Below are 18,428 nucleotides of genomic sequence, written 5' to 3' on the forward strand. Positions count from 1 at the left end.
TTCAAGGGCATCAAGGTCGTGACATCTGTGACACGCACAGTGTAGAGACCCAGTGTGTGAGCGAAAGCTGTTTTGAGAAAGGAGGCCCCCTGCCTCGACCCATCAGCACATCATGCTCTCGTCGTACGGATCCCAGGCACTCAAATCTCTCTCTCAATATCTATGGAATGTCGTGCTTCTGTGAAGTTCACACAGTCTAATACAGAGAAGATGAACCTTATATAAGCAGACCCTTAGGTTTCAAAAAGGGACGCCCGATGAGTGCGCTAGCACTGTTTATAGAGTGTAGACTCTTCTCATTAACATACAAGCTCTTCCCATAAAGCACTGCACCGGAAAAAAAACCTGTTTAAAGAAAATGAGGGGTTTTGTTTATTTAGGATAATCTGACTGGAATGACTCCGGCTCCATACGGAGACCTCGGTCTTCAGCATATTTGATTACTTGCTGTGTGAGGACATGAACGAAGACCAGGTTTCTGCTAAAAATGAGATGTTGTTTTTTCTGCTCTGCAAACATATTTCTTGGCAATGCAATGATGGTTGGGTCAGGTATTTTCTTTTAGGTCAGGGATGACTCAAAGGCTGCATTTGGAATGGGATACTATACAATGCCCAAATAAAGCAGAAAGCAGAAATAGTAAAAGTAGTATTCTTGTTTTCAGCCAGTATCCATGTGGGGCAAGTTACTTGGTTAAATCATGTTTTTTTACGATTCACATCATATAAATTCATAAATCGCCACCTCGTTAAATTGTTGCGTTTTCCTGTGAGATTGTGTTGGAATCCCAAAGTGTGTCGAGTATAATACAATCGTCAAACAATCAGACAAAAATAGTATCATAAATTGCTTCTTTACCTCAAATCACACTAAAAACTGTATTTTTTATGCTGGTCCAGTTGTACATGGATGTTTAGAGTAAAAAAACAACAACTTTATAAACAAGGCGGAACTTTTGTTCCTTCAGGTTCCATACTGAGGGGTCGTTTGCACGACACCATATTTAATTAAAAAATGTAAACTTTTTATGCTTTTCAGACGTTCATTTAAATGACAATGGATTTCAAAGTGAAACTTTTTGAAAATGATATCATTATCGTCTCTGTAAACTACAAAAACGTGAATTTGTGAAAACGGTGACATCAGGCTCATGCGTTAGTGTTTCTTTACAAAATGACATCGCCACCTACTGGCCAGGCAGCAGAATACAGCGTTTTGAATCGTTTTCGCAGATAAGTGTGAACGGGATTGTTTTGATAATGTTGTCATCTGTAGTACTCAAAAAACGTGATGGAAAAACGTTTCCGTTTTTAGTAGCCTACATAGTTGTCCTTTAAATATACCCCGAGTGTTACTATTTTGACAAAATTATAATTACCTTATTGCTGTATGTTATGGATAAGAAAGACAGAAATACCTCACAATGTTCAAATGAAACACCAACTAAACACAATAAATTGAGTTTGTTACATATAATAAACTTAAGTCACAATAAAAATGTCTTCTCAGAGAGAGCTTCCTTTAAAAAAAAAATGCAATTAAATAATGTCAGAAGTTTTATTAGAATGTTTTTTCCAAATACTTTTATCCAACTAACTTTTAGAGGATGTGTATTTTTTTCTTTGTACTCTTATATAATCTTTCCATTATATCTTCTGTTTTATCATTTTAAACCAATCAAACTGCTTTTTTAATTTTTGTATTGAAAAGTGCTTTTTTTTTATTTAAAAAAGGCACTTGGTTTGACATTGATATTTGTTTGATACTATAGTTATTTAATGGCATTCATACATTTTAAGGCCACTTGCCTATTATATAAACTTTAATATGATATAGGCTATTCATCCACAAGACCTGCTGTATATTTAAATTTCAAAACCTTTCTCTCAAAAGAGGATATTAGATAAGTATTTTGTCAAGCTCATTTGGATGCACGCCCCGCCCTATGACGTCTTCGAACGTAGATTAGGCTACCCTTCCCACGCGGAGCGCGCGTCTTTATGCTTATTCACTTCCACGCTGTCAGCAGCACACGAGGAGAGGGCAGAGACAATCAGCTCACACCAAAGACTCCTAGCGCTTTAACATTCACTCTCCGGACACCAGGACACCTTCAGACAGCACAATGACAGAAGAAAAAATCTCCATAGACGTTGTAAAGACGTCCAACGGTGAAGCGCACATAGGCGACCCGACCGGCGTCGCCAATGGCTTGAGTGACCGCAAGACGAGCGCGCCGGAGACCACCGGGCAGAAGCTGAAACGAATCGCCATGGCCAATCTGCTGGTCATCCTGACGGTGTCAGCGGTCATCATCGGCGTGTTCATCGGGCTCGGCGTGCGCAGCGCCGGGTTGAGCCGCACTCAGATCATTTACTTCGGGTTCCCCGGTGAGCTGCTCATCCGCCTGCTCAAAATGATCATTATTCCTCTGGTTGTCTGTAGTCTGGTGTCCGGGGCTGCCAGCATTGACCCCAAAGCCCTGGGCAAGTTGGGCGGCTGGGCGATGCTCTTCTTTCTGGTGACCACTCTGATCGCGTCTACTATCGGCGTTATTATGGCGCTCATTATAAAGCCTGGTGCCAATGACGGGAAAAAACTATCCCTCAACACACTGGATGACAGCGGTGTTCCCCAATCCAAAGAAGTCATCGATTCGTTTTTAGATTTAATAAGGTGAGTCAACAACGTCACGGCACGCTTTGTAAATTGTTCCGCAAATTTACGCCAATAAACACGTGTTCACACATTTCGCGGTTTTGATTCGGAAGTAAACCCACAGTGTTTCCAACTCTTTCATGTTGTTAAATTTCCATCAAACTAATGAATTATGACGTATAGGCAGCCTAAGACATGGTTAGTGTGTGGAGTTAGTAGTATCGTGTCAGTTTCGTGAACGAATAGTTCTTTTGAGTCGGATCTTTTCAATGTTTGAATGGTCCTTTTTCATGTTTGAACGGCCTGAGCATTTCGTTCACGAGTCGGACTGAATTGAATGGCAGAAATTAACACAATCGTAATTGTACAGGCATTTTATCAACATGCATATAAAACAAAAGTTGGCATTAAAAGCATGTTTTCATTCAAGTGCAAACACAATTTGAGCTGGGGTAGAAAATAAACACCGCTATTAAAATTATGCTCAACCCTAAAAAGCGACAGCAATATATGGCTACATGTGCCTTATTGCAATTTTAGAGCATTTAGGCTATGCCAGCGACCACATGACGCAAGAAGAGCTGAACGTTACCTTTATAAGCCAAGCGTTCGAAAGAACCGACTCGTGGAAATTATTCTAAATCCCCTTCAACTGCCAAGCCAACTGTTCGAAAGAACCGATTCTAACTCCGCTTCATCTGCCAGCGTAGCTTTGCCGAACAGGAAGAGGAAAGAACACATTAAGTAAATATGCCAAGAACAAAAAAGGGTTGAAACATTTGTGACATTATGTAACTAGAGTAAAACAATTGTACAACATCTGTAAAAAAAAAGATGTTATTGCCAAAATAAAGTGAATCGGAGCAGTCACCGACTGGCGACATACATGGGGGGGAAAGTAATAACTGCTCAGGAGCCGCCTGTTTTTTTTTAATTAACCTTCTTTTTTTTTATTAACGCCACTTATTTTTTCATCGACTTTCGTAAATTCATTCAGTGACATAGTTTTGACTATCTATAGCGTGGGTTGCGTGACGTTGATCTGCATGTGCTGTAAACGGATACTAGAGTTGCATCAGCTTAGCGCGCGCGTCGCGTGTTGGCGCATTAATCCGCTCTGAAGAGGATGCAGCCAGGTTGATGGTCAGAGTTTATTGCTGTGCCATTTACCCTTCCCTTTTCTCGGTGATTCCGCAACTCATGATAGAATAAATGCACAAATTATATTTTTTCTTCTTCAGCGGTGCATGGACCTTTAGGCACTTAGTTAAAGTGTACACCCCTTACCACTTAAAATTAATAGACATTCTAAAGAAAACCCATATTTATTCTTTGAACTGAGGCAAACATTTTTTTGCATTCCACAAGCCTAAAACCGACTATGGGTGGGTTTTTTGGGTTGGCCCTGTTGTCTTGTAAACAGGTCAAATTTCATCATGTGTTTTACAGAGTGATGTGAAGAGGACACTCTGTTCTCATTTACCTTCAAAAACAACAACAACAAAGTTTTTTTTCGTAAACCGTTTATAAATCTTCTAAAAATTTCACCAGACAAGCATGTTCATTTGAATATTTACAAAATGTAAATATTTACACTGACACACATTAGGGTGACTGTCCTTGGAAATGTCAGTCGTCCCACAAAGTGAGATTGTTGTACTGTATACCTTTTTTTTTTAATAAATATCAGTCATTTCAACTCAATACCTAATATTTTCTAGGTCCCCATTCAGGTCCCATGTTTTATTAATAGATGAAAACCATTTAAATGAGGTATAGAATATTGTCACCTTAACAGAGATGCAGTGGCTCTTTCTCTGCATCTCAGTGCCATTGATTCCGGTTTCAAGACTGGGAAAGGAATAATGGTTGATCATTTGAGGCCGGGTTTCGATTGCTAACAGTCGTTCATTCATTCCCACATGACCAAAGGAGCTAAAAAGCCAAAGCCTGTTTTATAACAGCATTGAGGCTGCTTTAGGTTAATGCAGTTTAATAACTTCTAAATCTAACAGAAGTTCCTTTTTTACAATTCTGTGGGGGGTTTTATTTCATTTTTTTCAACCATAACAGACAACTATTTTAGTTCTCATGTGCTTCCTCATCATGCATTTTCTTGTTCCATACTTTGACCAATTCCTCAGAATACAGAAGTTATCATTGAAAAGAAAAAGGTTTCAGTCTACATGTGTTGGGGATTCCTAATTTACAGCCAAACTGAAACATGTGTTGCTCCTTTGTCTCCAGGGAAAGTCAATGAGGTGGCGTATGCTTGCCACATGAGGGGCACACACGCACACGCACACACACACACACGTGCAAACACATGCAAACTTGGACAACAGAAGTAGGGTTAAATTAGGCAGCTTATGTAGCTCATGTCATCCATCAAAGGGTCTTCTCTCTTGGAGTTTCACTGTGAATAAATCCTGTCATACAATCACAAGGACCACCGTGGACCCTGCTGATTTCACACTCTTACACGCACGCAGTCAGACGGCCTTTCTATTGAAAGTCTACAAACACGTTCTGGTATCCGTTTTTGTAAGTTGTTTCAGCTGTTATCTGTAGTTGTGTTGCCATATCAGGTTGGCTAAGGCAAGACCCTGACAACAACAACACGTGGAACAAGACCTCATTCCACCGTATTACGCAAAGGATATAGCCTAGTTTATCTTAAAGGTTAAATCAAGTCACCTTCATTTATATAGCGCTTTTAACAATATGAATTTTCAAAGCGACTTTACAGTGATAATAGGAAATTACAGTAACAGATATTGTTTTGGCTTTACAGCAGCTCTAGAAAAAAGTGAATTTCCAGCTAAAGTTAGTTTTAATTGATTGATTGATTCACTGCCGTTGCGAAAACCCTCAACGCGCTCCATCCGCACAAAACAGTTCCTGGTGGCTCGAGAACGCACTCCCGGAAATGGGTTCCAAGGTGCAAACGATTATCAGTTATCTCTGCGCAAACCTACGCAGCCAAGAGTCAACCAAACCCAAAGTGAGTCTTGATGTTGCAAACCTGTGTGACCTTCTTTCTTTGTGGAACACAAAAGAAGTTTTGAAAAATGTCCACGCTGCTCTTTTCCAGCGAATGAGCGGTTAAGCGCGAAAAAGGGCCAAAAACCACCATAATAGTGATCTAGACAACTCATGTGCTAGGCTTTCTTTTCAAGCCAAATTGTTTGGTTTATGTGCCAAACAGACTGAAATTGAAGAAATTTCACTGGAAATCTAGCTTGACAGATGTAATCACCATTCACTTTCAAGGTATGGAAAAAAGCAGCTTGAACAAAGAAAGCAAGTCAAATGCGTCATGGAATGTCATGATGGTCAGTAAATTATTAATTTGTTGTATAAAATATAAAATATTATAAAATTATAAAATAATTGATTTGTTCCTTTAATCCATTAGTGTGTGTTTTACGTACAGTGCATGTGAAATCAACCCCCCCGCACAACCTGGCCTTTTTTGTGTAAACTGAGTTTTTTTTTTTAGACTGGGCAAAGGCAGAGTGTAGTTATATTTATCTGTTAATGGTTACTTTTAATATGTAAACAAACACTGGACTTGAGATAAATCTTTGATAAAAGTTTTGTCAAGGTGTGTGGAGTGCCACGTTTCAACAAGGTCCTGTTTGACATGTCTCCCTGTAACACGCCTTCGTAGAAACTTCCATCACGCCTTTGTCATTAAATTGTTGACATTTTTGTCATTGCATGGTATTAGTAGTGGTTGTAAATGCTGCCTAAAAAGCTTTGGAAACCTGTGACAACATTTGAGTGCATCAATCAATGGTGTAAACTGGTGTCACCAGTGTTGCTATGCAGGTTCCTCCTGGAGTTTTGGGTTTCTTAAAGAGTTTTGCATTTATTTTAAGTTCTAACTTTCTTTAAAATGTTCAGACAAGTGAAATTTGAGGTGGGGACGACCCCTGGCATAGATGTATGGCAGCAACCTTCTGTCTGGGATACAGCCTGTTGCACAGCACAGCAATTTTGAAGTTGTTTTTCTCTCGGTTTTCCAGTCTCATCTTGCTTCGGCTGTACTATTTTAGATAACGCTCGTCTCCTCGCACCTTCCAGGCTTCTTTAGGTGTTAGTGGGAATGATTGCGATTTATTAAGGTCCTTAAGGGCAACAGGATCCAGACGTGTTCAGAATAAAGTCTATAACGGTGCTTTTTACTTTGCCTTTTTTGGAAATGTAACCGGAGCATAGACTGGACAAAAAGTGGCATGTTAACATCGTACCAGGCATTATTGTTCCATCCGATTGAAGACTTCCTTTTTTCTTTTTTTTCCGCACACGGACCATATTAAGGTCAGGGATACCGGAATATTCCTGAATGTTGCCTATGTGTTTGTCATTAATCCCCATCTCCAGGCAGGTCCTAGTGCTCATCTAGTTCTTCTCCATTAGAGGGAAAGGGGTTATAGGGGTAGGAGGTAATGTGTGGAATTGGGATTAGTGGAGGGATATAATCGGACTAAATTCTCCAAGTTATTTCCACATCAGCCTGCTCACAGATTGGCTGGTCAGGACTGTGAGGATTTTTATTGTGGGTGGCCTGAAACTCTGGCTAGAATTGGATCTTTGTTCTCTCACTACCTTATTCTGAATAGTGTTTGCTAATACCCAAAGTATACTTCACTTTTGATGTGAACGCTTGGCTTATACATACAGACGAATGCACAACTTGTGCAAACGCATGCATTCAACGCAAACTCACTTGAAAGTTAAGCTGCTGCTTTGTCTAATGTCTGTGCTGTTTCTCATCAGAAGATATGAGTGGAAAAATGTCTTGGTACTCGTTTAAATCCACGTACACACATCCTCATTAGTGCAAATAACTTCAAGGCACATGTGCGTACAGAGTTGGGCAGTATGTGTGTACTAAGCTGATGACAACATTTGTCACGTGTCCTGTAAACCTAGTAAACGCTTAAAAACTGAAGTATACTTTGCGTTTTAGTTAATGCAAGATATGAAAATGTCAACTTCTGACATTAACTAGTTAAGCTTTGTTTGATTTATTTGGCTGATTCATTGATTTCTGATTTTAAAGTATGTCAGTTCAGTTATATAATTTCTACCTTTCTCCTCCTTTCAGAAATATCTTCCCATCTAACCTGGTATCAGCTGCCTTTCAGTCGGTAGGTTTAACAAGATTTGGTTTAACATGAAAAGAAGCAGATGTGTTTTATGTGACGTGTGATTATTATTAGATGATTCTGAATGTTTCTTCTTCACAGTATGCCACGGGTTACAAGATTGTGAAGAATGATACCAATTTCACCGTGGAAAAGGTACCAAGTCCCAGATTTAACTTAGGATTGTCTTGAAACTCCACTTATACATTTATATTTCTAAAAATATATGTAATGTAAAAATATTTGTTTTAAAAAATGTATTCTATAAATGCATAGATTTTTTTTTAATGAATAAATTATCAATATAATAATAAATAATTATATTTATTCTAGATGGAAAAAAAATCTTTTTTTTTTAATTCAGCCATTTGTGTGGTTTTGTTTAGGTTCCAGATGGCAAAGATGTGGATGGCATGAACATCCTGGGTCTCATCGTGTTTGCCATGGTATTTGGGGTGGCCTTGAGGAAACTTGGAGAGGAAGGAGAGATCCTTATTAAGTTCTTCAACTCTTTCAATGAGGCCACCATGGTGTTGGTCTCCTGGATCATGTGGTGAGGGCACATCATGTACTTTTGTGTTTAGTTATGTTTGTTCCCAATTTGTGGATCGCGGTGTCCTATCCATTCATCTCTTTGCTTCTGTCAAACCGTAACTCAATGTCTTCCTGTCTGAAGGTATGCACCACTGGGTATCATGTTCCTGGTTGCCGCTAAGATTGTGGAAATGGAGGATGTCGGCTTGCTGTTCGCCAGCCTCGGGAAGTACATTGCCTGCTGCGTCGTTGGCCATGCCATCCACGGTCTCTTCGTCCTCCCGCTCATTTACTTTGTGTTTACACGGAAGAACCCCTACACTTTCTTGCTGGGATTGGTCACCGCTTTGGCTACTGCCTTTGGAACCTCCTCTAGGTAAATGGACAGCAGCTACTTACGATCTTCAAAAAAAAAGTCCTTATTGGCAGTAGTTATAAGTAATTATAGGAACTCACTTGTAGGAACCAGTCATCAGGGCGGTCCCCAGAGAACGTAATGTTCCCTTAGGATCATTTTCCTGGCAGCTTCCCTTTTAGTAAATTAATATTCATTTTTTGGGTAAACTATCCCTTTAAAGGTTAACAGGTCTATAAAGTGTATGTTTTTGGTTTGCCCAATTTTTTTATGTCATCAGACACCGGCTTTTATCAGGACAAACTTTGAAATACATTTAAAGAATTGTATATACAAAAGCTGTGTATTGTTTGTTTAATGTTGAATCTATATAGGCTATGTAAAAGCCTGTGAAGCTGATATGGCAAGAAGTAAGGAATAATTGACTCGGGACAGTTAAATTATTAGAAAAATAATGCGCACCCAAGGTGGTAATGCGGCCAAGAGTTACACCTTGGGTGTGTATTATTTTTCTAATAATTTAACAGCCCCGAGTCAATTGTTCCTCTTATACTATGGTTACCACACCTCAAAACATTAAGATGATGTATTTCAAGACATTTGTCAGGTTTTTGTCCTTAAAACACCTATGTGTAGGACTAATTTCAGAATCAGAAAGAGCTTTATTGCCAAGTGTGCTTGCACCCACAAGGAATTTTTCTTGGTACTGAAGCTTCCAGTGCACATATACAAATACAAATACAACAAGAACATAGTAATACAAATTCTAAGAATGAAAATATATAAAAAATAAATAAAAATAGTATAAAAGTAAAAAAGTAGGGTCACAGTTGGGTTTAGTCTGAATAAACATTTACAGATTATGAACATATTTACAGTATTTTGAGTAGTATGAATAATATAAATATCACCTGAATTGGAGAATATTACACTAGACAGTGGGAGTCTAGCGCATGTTACAGATTATAAACATATTTACAGTATTTTGAGTAGTATGAATAATATAGATATAAATATCACCTGAGTTTATTGCACTAGACAGTGGGAGTATTGCACTTACAGGCATATGCTTTGGGGGGCATGTTAAGTGTTCAGAAGGGAAATGGCCTGTGGAAAGAAACTGTTCCTGTGCCTGGAAGTTCTTGTGGCCAGTGATCTGTGTCGCCGTCCTGACGGTAACAGTTCAAACAGGGGGTGTCCAGGGTGAGTGGAGTCTGTGATGATTTTACCTGCTCTCTTCCTCACTCTGGAAGAGTACAGGTCCTGGAGGGTTGGCAGGGGGGCACCAATAATCCTCTCTGCAGTCCGGACTGTCCGTTGTAGTCTCCTGATGTCCGATTTGGTAGCTGAACCAAACCAGACAGTGATGGAAGTGCTTAAGACAGACTCAATGACGGCTGAGTAGAACTGGATCAGCAGCTCCTGTGGCAGATTGAACTTCTTCAGCTGGCGAAGGAAGTACAGTCTCTGCTGGGCCTTTTTCACAATGGAGTCAATGTGATTTGCCCACTTCAGGTCCTGGGAGATGGTAGAGCCCAGGAACCTGAATGACTCCACTGCTTCCACAGTGCTGTTCATGATGGTGAGAGGGGGGAGTGCTGGGGTGTTTCTCCTGAAGTCCACGATCATCTCCACTGTTTTGAGCGTGTTCAGCTCAAGGTTGTTATAACTGCACCAGACAGCCAGCTGTTCAACCCCCAGTCTGTAAGCAGACTCGTCACCATTTTGGATGAGACCGATGACAGTGGTGTCGTCTGCAAATTTCAGGAGCTTGACAGAGGGGTCTTTAGAAGTGCAGTCATTAGTGTACAGGGAGAAGAGCAGTGGGGAGAGAACGCACCCTTGGGGGGCGCCAGTGCTGATGGTGAGGGTCCTGGATGTGAGTTTCCCCAGTCTCACTAGCTGCTGCCGGTCCGTCAGGAAGCTGGAGATCCACTGACAGATTGTGGATGGCATGGAGAGCTGAGTCAGTTTGGCTGTGAGAAGATCAGGGATGATGGTATTGAAGGCCGAACTGAAGTCCACAAATAGGATCCGTGCATAAGTCCCAGGTCTGTCAAGATGTTGCAGGATATAGTGCAGTCCCATGTTGACTGCATCATCCACAGACCTGTTTGCTCTGTAAGCAAACTGAAGGGGATCCATCAGGGGTCCGGTGATGTCCTTCAGATAGGCCAACACCAGTCTTTCAAACGACTTCATGACCACAGACGTGAGAGCGACAGGTCTGTAGTCATTAAGTCCAGTGATTTTAGTTTTTTTGGGAACCGGAATGATAGTGGAGCGTTTGAAGCAGCAGGGGACTTCACACTGCTCCAATGATCTGTTGAAGATCTGCGTGAAGACTGGGGCCAGTTGGTCAGCACAGGCTTTTAGACAAGCAGATGAGATGCCGTCTGGGCCTGAAGCTTTCCTAGTCTTCTGTTTTTTGAAGACTCTGCTCACGTCCTCCACACAGACCTTAAGCTCAGGTTGGATGGCAGAAGGGGGGAGGAGAGGGGTTGCAGGAGGTGATGGTGGATGTGTGAAGTGCACATCAGGGCGGGTGTGAGGTGTGAGTCTGGGCTTCTCAAACCTGCAATAGAATGCATTGAGAGTGTCAGCCAGTTGTTGATTCTCCACAGATGGGGGGGATGGTGATTTGTAGTTGGTGATGTTCCTCAGGCCTCTCCAGACTGATGCCGGGTCGTTGGCTGAAAACTGGTTTTTCAGCTTTTCAGAGTAGCTTCTTTTAGCAACTCTGATCTCCTTTGTCAGTTTGTTTCTGGCCTGGTTATACAAGATTTTATCCCCACTTCTGTAAGCATCCTCTTTGGCATGACGAAGCTGTTTGAGTTTCCCAGTAAACCATGGTTTATCATTAGTGAATGATAAGAATGTCCTGGTAGGAATGCATGTATCCTCACAGAAACTGATATATGATGTTACAGTATCTGTGAGCTCATCCAGATCGGTGGCTGCAGCTTCAAAAACAGTCCAATCAGTGCAATCGAAGCAGGCCTGTAGATCCTGCTCTGCTTCGTTGGTCCATCTTTTTACAGTCCTTAATACAGGTTTAGCTGATTTCAGTTTCTGCCTGTAGGTCGGTATAAGATGAACCAAACAGTGATCAGAGAGCCCCAAAGCTGCCCGTGGGACGGAGTGATACGCATTCTTTATCGTGGTGTAACAGTGGTCCAATATATTACTGTCTCTGGTAGGACATGTAACATGCTGTCTGTATTTTGGCAGTTCACGGGAGAGATTTGCTTTGTTAAAATCCCCAAGAATGATTAAAAGAGAGTCTGGGTACCTTTGTTCCATTTCAGCTATATGTTCAGCCAGCTGTTGTAGCGCCGCGCTCACACACGCGTCTGGAGGAATGTAAACATTCGCGAGAATGAATGAGGAAAACTCCCGCGGCGAGTAGAAAGGTTTACAGTTTATGAAATGCGCCTCTAAATTAGGAGAGCACATCTTCTTCAGTGTTGTTACATCTGAACACCAACTTTCGTTAATGTAGAAACACAATCCACCACCTCTCGTTTTCCCCGTTAGTTCCGCGATGCGATCCGCTCGGAACAGCTGGAAGCCCGGCAGATGTAGTGCGTTGTCCGGTATGGCTTCACTCAGCCAGGTTTCAGTGAAGCACAGAGCAGCGGAGTTTAAAAAGTCCTTATTAGTGCGGGTGAGGAGAAGAAGTTCGTCCATTTTGTTAGGAAGAGATCGGAGATTCGCAAGATGAATACTGGGTAGTGCAGTGCGGAGGCCGCGCTCGCGGAGTTTAACCAGCGCGCCGGCGCGCTTCCCGCGTTTGCGTCTGACCGCGCGTTTTAACAACACCGCTGCGCCTCCAACGAGAATGTCCAGTAAAACGTCTGAGTAATCAAAATCTGTAAAAAACTTGTCTGGTGTGTGTTTCCTAATGTCCAGAAGTTCGTCTTTGGTGAAACTGATAGGAAAAGAATGACTAAACGCAGAACAAACGAACAAAAACAACACAATGACTGGAGAGCTCCACACCGAGGCAGCCATCCGCGGCGCCATCTTGAACAGGGTCACAGGGCTGTCACAGGGCTATTTATAGTATTTAAATTTCTTACGCATTTCACCCTAAGCCTCCGTTACTAATTCCAAAACATCAATTTAGATTCTAGCAATGGAGGCTTCAGCAGTCTAATGCAGTTATAGAGAGAGAGAGAGTATGTGCTGTCAATACAAGACCTGCCTGGAACTACTTATGCTGTCCGTGTATCCTTGAAAATATTTGCACACCTTTGAACAATTAGTCAACCAATGAGATTCCAGCATTCAACAGCCCTATAGTATTTAAATTCAACATATATGGCGTCGCTACTAAAGCGTCCTTTTGGAACCTCTATTTAAAATTTTTAGTTTCGGTCTGTATAAAAACAAAAACTGGTGTTTACATCCGTTTTGGATCCAAACACATGTGAAAGTATCATGTACCTCAGCTGTCTCCTCTGATCAGATTCCTACCCTATTAGATTTTGTGTTTTATTACACCACATTTAATTTTGATTTCTCGCCTTGTTTTGATTTGATTTATGAAATGAGTATTGCGTATGCATAATTAAGCAGAAAATAACCATCAGCTTTTCTGATCAGCTCCGCCACGTTGCCCCTAATGATGAAATGTGTGGAGGAGAACAACGGTGTGTCTAAGCATATCAGCCGCTTCATCCTGCCCATCGGAGCAACCGTCAACATGGACGGAGCCGCATGCTTCCAGTGTGTAGCTGCGGTGTTCATCGCTCAGCTTAACGGAATCCCGCTGAACTTCGTCCAGGTCATCACCATCCTGTGAGTTAATCGGATGTCTTGTAGTCACCTCCGTTCTCTGATTGATTGGCAGATGTTGACGTTGTAGACTAACTGTTATTTCCTTATAGCGTGACTGCGACGGCGTCTAGTGTGGGAGCCGCTGGGATCCCTGCTGGAGGGGTGCTGACGCTGGCCATTATTTTAGAATCAGTGGGGCTGCCCACCAACGATCTGTCACTCATCTTGGCTGTGGACTGGCTTGTGTGAGTATCGGGTTAAGATGTTTTTGTGGGGTAAAGATAAGGGTGCTCCGATCAGGATTTTTGGGGCCGGTTACCGATCAGTGGAAGCTGTGTTGGCATCAAATAGTACTATTCTTAACAATAATGCATTTTAAGTGTAAAAAAATGAAGAGATGAGAAAGTATCGTGAATTGACAACTCTTTATGTTTTGCAAAGCAACATGTGCAACAAATTCCATACCCTCTCTTAGAGGTGATTAGGAACAGCTTAGAGCTTAACACATATAGCATTACTGTGAAATAAATAATAAAAATGAAAAACAGAACTGTCTTTATCAACAAAGTAATCAAATGTAAAACAACACTGCATAGTCTTCACTGTATGAAATTAATATAGACCTACTAAATCTACTAAAGTGGTGAGTGATTTCCTCTGTATTTTGTTGTTTGATTAACATTAATGACAGACGGCAGCAGGAATATTAGGCTGCTGTCACTTTAAGACTGAATGCACGGATCCCATATACTGTTACACGCAACTTATTTCCCAACTGTTTATGTTCATGTAAGACATAACCAACCCTGTTAAAGCGAATACTCCTCAAGCCCCCGGGCAGTATTTAACCGTGTAGGAGCCAACCTGAAGCTCAAAGTTCACTTTGCTCGTCCGTGTTCCACTCCGTCTCGGAGCGCTCTCACAGAAAGCCGCTTGAGGAACGCTATCACTTTCGCGACTTTGTGCAGTTTTAGTAACTCTTTGTTATCGTGCACCTCCTTCAATTTAGCAACAGTAGACTGTATTTTGCGACAATTACTGATCCAGCTGATTTGGACGTTAAGCTTGGGCTTTTAGGTAGAAAAGAAAGCGCACCACTGTTAAGGAAAGAAATGCACTTTATTCTTGCTGTCATTACTGTAGGGTTGCTATCGTTGCAATGACATTGCAAATTTATTGTCCTTTTCAGACATCTGGTAGAACTGCCAGACCAGTGAATGAAGTGAAACAATTATTAATAATTTTAGCTGTGCATAGAAAAGTTTTTTGCGTCACATGATCAGCCTTTATAGAGACCACAGATCAAAATGTATAAAGCTATTTATCGGCTGATAACGATCGGCGCCCGATCAATAAGAGCACCTTTAGTTAAAGAGAAAGTTGGTTTGGGAAAGCTGAATGGATTGCCGATAGGGAGGAGAACAAGAATTGTTAGCATTAAAAGGCATTATTATAGTATTGCATCCTCATTCTACTTTATTTATTTTTTTTCATTTAGCGATCGCACTTGCACCGTCATCAATGTGGAAGGTGACGCCTACGGAGCAGGTCTTCTGCAGTTTTATGTGGATCGCACCAGTAAAAAGGAGGGGGCGGAGCTAAGTATGGTGCGAGTGGAGGAAGACCCCGCCTCAAAGCCAGAAAACTCTCCACTCATCGAGAAACAGGGAAACTTTGAACTGGAAGAGGTCGCTGGACCTAAACCCTGTGACCAGGAGTCCGTCATGTAGATTTGCACAGTATTTCAAGAAACTTTCCTTCCCTACCTGACTGATCTCACTAAATCCGTCTCTGCATCTTCGCAGTGACCATGGGAGAGATGCCGGTTTAATTTAAGAAAGGACAAAGACTACATGCGTTTGGCCCTCCTCTAAGCCCAGCTCTTCATGAAAAGAATCTGCCAAAACTTATGCACATTTAGATGGAAAAATGCTTGAACGATTATTTATTAGATGCTGGTCAGACTGGTTGACCAGATGCTGTTGTTTTTTTTTTGTCTCATTTTTGTTTTCTTTACTCCTTTTTATATATACAAAAAGTCAGTCCAGCCTTTTAAAATAATATTTTTATTTTTATTATTATACATGCCCTGATAGTTCTGATTATATGCTTCTAATTTAAAACTCAGATTTCTCTCGACACCTTTTTCATGCAAAATATCTCTTAAAAAGCCAAAGTACCTTCAGAACCTCTGCATCCTTTAATGTCTTAGCAACACACCAAATAATACGTTTTAGGTGGCATGCTGTTCCATTATGCCGCTTTGAAATACCTCGTACGTGCTGACTCCCTTTAAAACACCTCAGGCTCCTCAGATGTTGGCCAATCTAACAGGTGCCGATACCTTCACTGAACTCTTGCTGTTAGAGGAGCCAAAAGAAAGGTGTAGGAAGTCTGACAGTTAAGAGCTGACATCTTTGTCTTTATGCAGACACCATTACGGTTTGCTGCTTTCTCTTTGGGATCAAGTTGATCAGGCAGGAACACTAGCAAGTTTTGTCTTTTGTCTTAAAGCTCCAAGGCTGTGGAAACCTGTTGGTGTGAGGGAGTGCTGGTTGATAAGCAACTATCTGTGGTCAAGAGGTGTAAAGCTTCCGTTTTGATTAGTTTCAGAAGAAAGCCATAGATTAGAACATGAATCCAGACTTATTTTTTTTCTGTTGTTCTTAGAATCTTCTTTTTTTGTTTGCTTAAAGAATTTGTGAATGAAAAAAAATATATATATATACTGTTTGCATATCCTTTTTTTGTAAAAAAAAAAAAAAAAAAAAAAAAAACCCCAAAAATGAAGTATACAATTTTTGCTTTTTAAAAGCATACCTTTGAGATCTGTTTGCTTTTTTTTTCTTCTTTTTTTGTTTTTTCTCTATGCATGTTATTGGAGAAGAGCACAAATATGAAATGCCTGGCATTTTCTAAAGGTAGGGAATTATGTGGAGGAAGAATCCGGCAGAAAATTCTAATACAATTTACTGGTGAATGTTTAACTGTAACTAATAGTTGAAATGAATTGCTTTATTCTAAATTTCCTTTTTTATGGAGATGTTTTATAAATGTACAACCTAAACACACCAGCTGAAGGAAAGTACCAGGGTGCGAGACCTTTGCCAGTGTACTGTATGTTGACCAAATGTTTGTCACAATGGTGAAAAGAAAGTCGACACAGCACATTTCTGTAGAAATCACTTCACTTTGACTCCCATTTGATCTGTGTGCGGATAAATCCGACCAAAGATGAACATTACTTTTATTTTATTTACTTACCATCATTTTAATAGGGTGTTTGGTGCTTGTAGTCTGCTCTATTATCTATCAGTCTTATTTCTTTTCTGTTCCGTTAGTGCTCAAGATTTATTTAGAATCATGGATGTATTTCAATTCGCACATGTGTTCTGTGTGACTGACTTCACTCCATTAAAAGCCTGTAGTATGTGCAGGCTTCTCATTCCAGGTGGCTGTAGTGTTGCTGCCCTGTTGATGCTGATATGTGTGGGTTTAACAGGTGGTCGTATCATAAATGGTTGCGTGATGTCATCAGCGGAGCCAAAGAGTACTGTTAAGAGAACCAGTGAATGTACTCCACGCTCACTGCAGAATAAAGACTTTCTTTTTTTTATATATAATTCAATGTTGTCTTTCTTTTGAGTTCCCAGCCAACATTACATGGTGGGGCCAATGTAGGCATGGTGTAAGGGTTTGAACAGGCTGTGTGTGAACCTGGACCACAAAAACAGTTTTATGGGTAATTAAATTTTATTTTTTATTGAGATTTATACATCATCTGAAAGCTGAATAAATAAGCTTTCGATAGAACAATATTTGGGACAATAGGACAATATTTGGCTGAGATACAACTGTTTGAAAGTCTGGAATCTGAGGGTGCAAAAAAATCTATATATTGAGAAAATCATCTTTAAAGTTGTTCATTTCTGTTGGCGATTTTGTTGCATCCACTCACAGAAATACATTTTTGATATATTTAAGGTAGGAAATGTACAAAATATGTTCATGGAACATGATCTTTACTTAATATCCTAATGATTTTTGGTGTAAAAGAAAAATCGATAATTTTGACCCATACAATGTATTTTTGGCTATTGCCACAAATATACCCATGCGACTTGTGACTGGCTTTATGGTCCAGGGCCACATATAATAAAGCTACTCTGGCTCTGAAACCCATGTAGGGCCCATACTGTGGCTAATTCAAACAGGGTCAAGATGGAACACATAGATAAACCCCTTTGGGGCCCATACTGGGGCTAATGCAGACAGGACTGAAATGGAACACATAGATAAATCCCTTTGGGGCCCATACTGGGGCTAATTTAGACAGGACCGACATGGAACACATAGATAAACCAATTTGGGGCCCATACTGGGGCTAATTTAGACAGGACCAACATGGAACACATAGATAAACCCCTTTGGGGCCCATACTGGGGCTAATTCAAACAGGGTCAAGATGGAACACACAGATAAACCCCTTTGGGGCCCATACTGGGGCTAATTTAGACAGGACCAACATGGAACACATAGATAAACCCCTTTGGGGCCCATACTGGGGCTAATTTAGACAGGACCAACATGGAACACATAGATAAACCCCTTTGGGGCCCATACTGGGGCTAATTCAAACAGGGTCAAGATGGAACACACAGATAAACCCCTTTGGGGCCCATACTGGGGCTAATTTAGACAGGACCAACATGGAACACATAGATAAACCAATTTGGGGCCCATACTGGGGCTAATTTAGACAGGACCAACATGGAACACATAGATAAACCCCTTTGGGGCCCATACTGGGGCTAATTCAAACAGGGTCAAGATGGAACACACAGATAAACCCCTTTGGGGCCCATACTGGGGCTAATTTAGACAGGACCAACATGGAACACATAGATAAACCAATTTGGGGCCCATACTGGGGCTAATTTAGA

The 18,428-nt window shown here is 40.9% G+C and overlaps 1 protein-coding gene across 1 annotated transcript; it reads left to right on the plus strand.

Moving 5' to 3' along the window:
- Positions 1–1,871: 1,871 nt before the first annotated feature.
- On the plus strand, positions 1,872–17,108 carry slc1a5 (solute carrier family 1 member 5). The gene is made up of 8 exons (XM_084419299.1): positions 1,872–2,676; positions 7,775–7,817; positions 7,917–7,970; positions 8,201–8,367; positions 8,491–8,724; positions 13,312–13,506; positions 13,596–13,730; positions 14,984–17,108. The coding sequence occupies exons 1-8, from the start codon at positions 2,126–2,128 to the stop codon at positions 15,213–15,215; spliced, it is 1,611 nt and encodes a 536-aa protein (XP_084275425.1). The 5' UTR covers positions 1,872–2,125; the 3' UTR covers positions 15,216–17,108.
- The last annotated feature ends 1,320 nt before the right edge of the window (positions 17,109–18,428 follow it).

This window comes from Rutilus rutilus, assembly GCF_951802725.1.
Source record: "Rutilus rutilus genome assembly, chromosome: 9".
Classification (NCBI taxonomy): Eukaryota; Metazoa; Chordata; class Actinopteri; order Cypriniformes; family Leuciscidae; genus Rutilus; species Rutilus rutilus.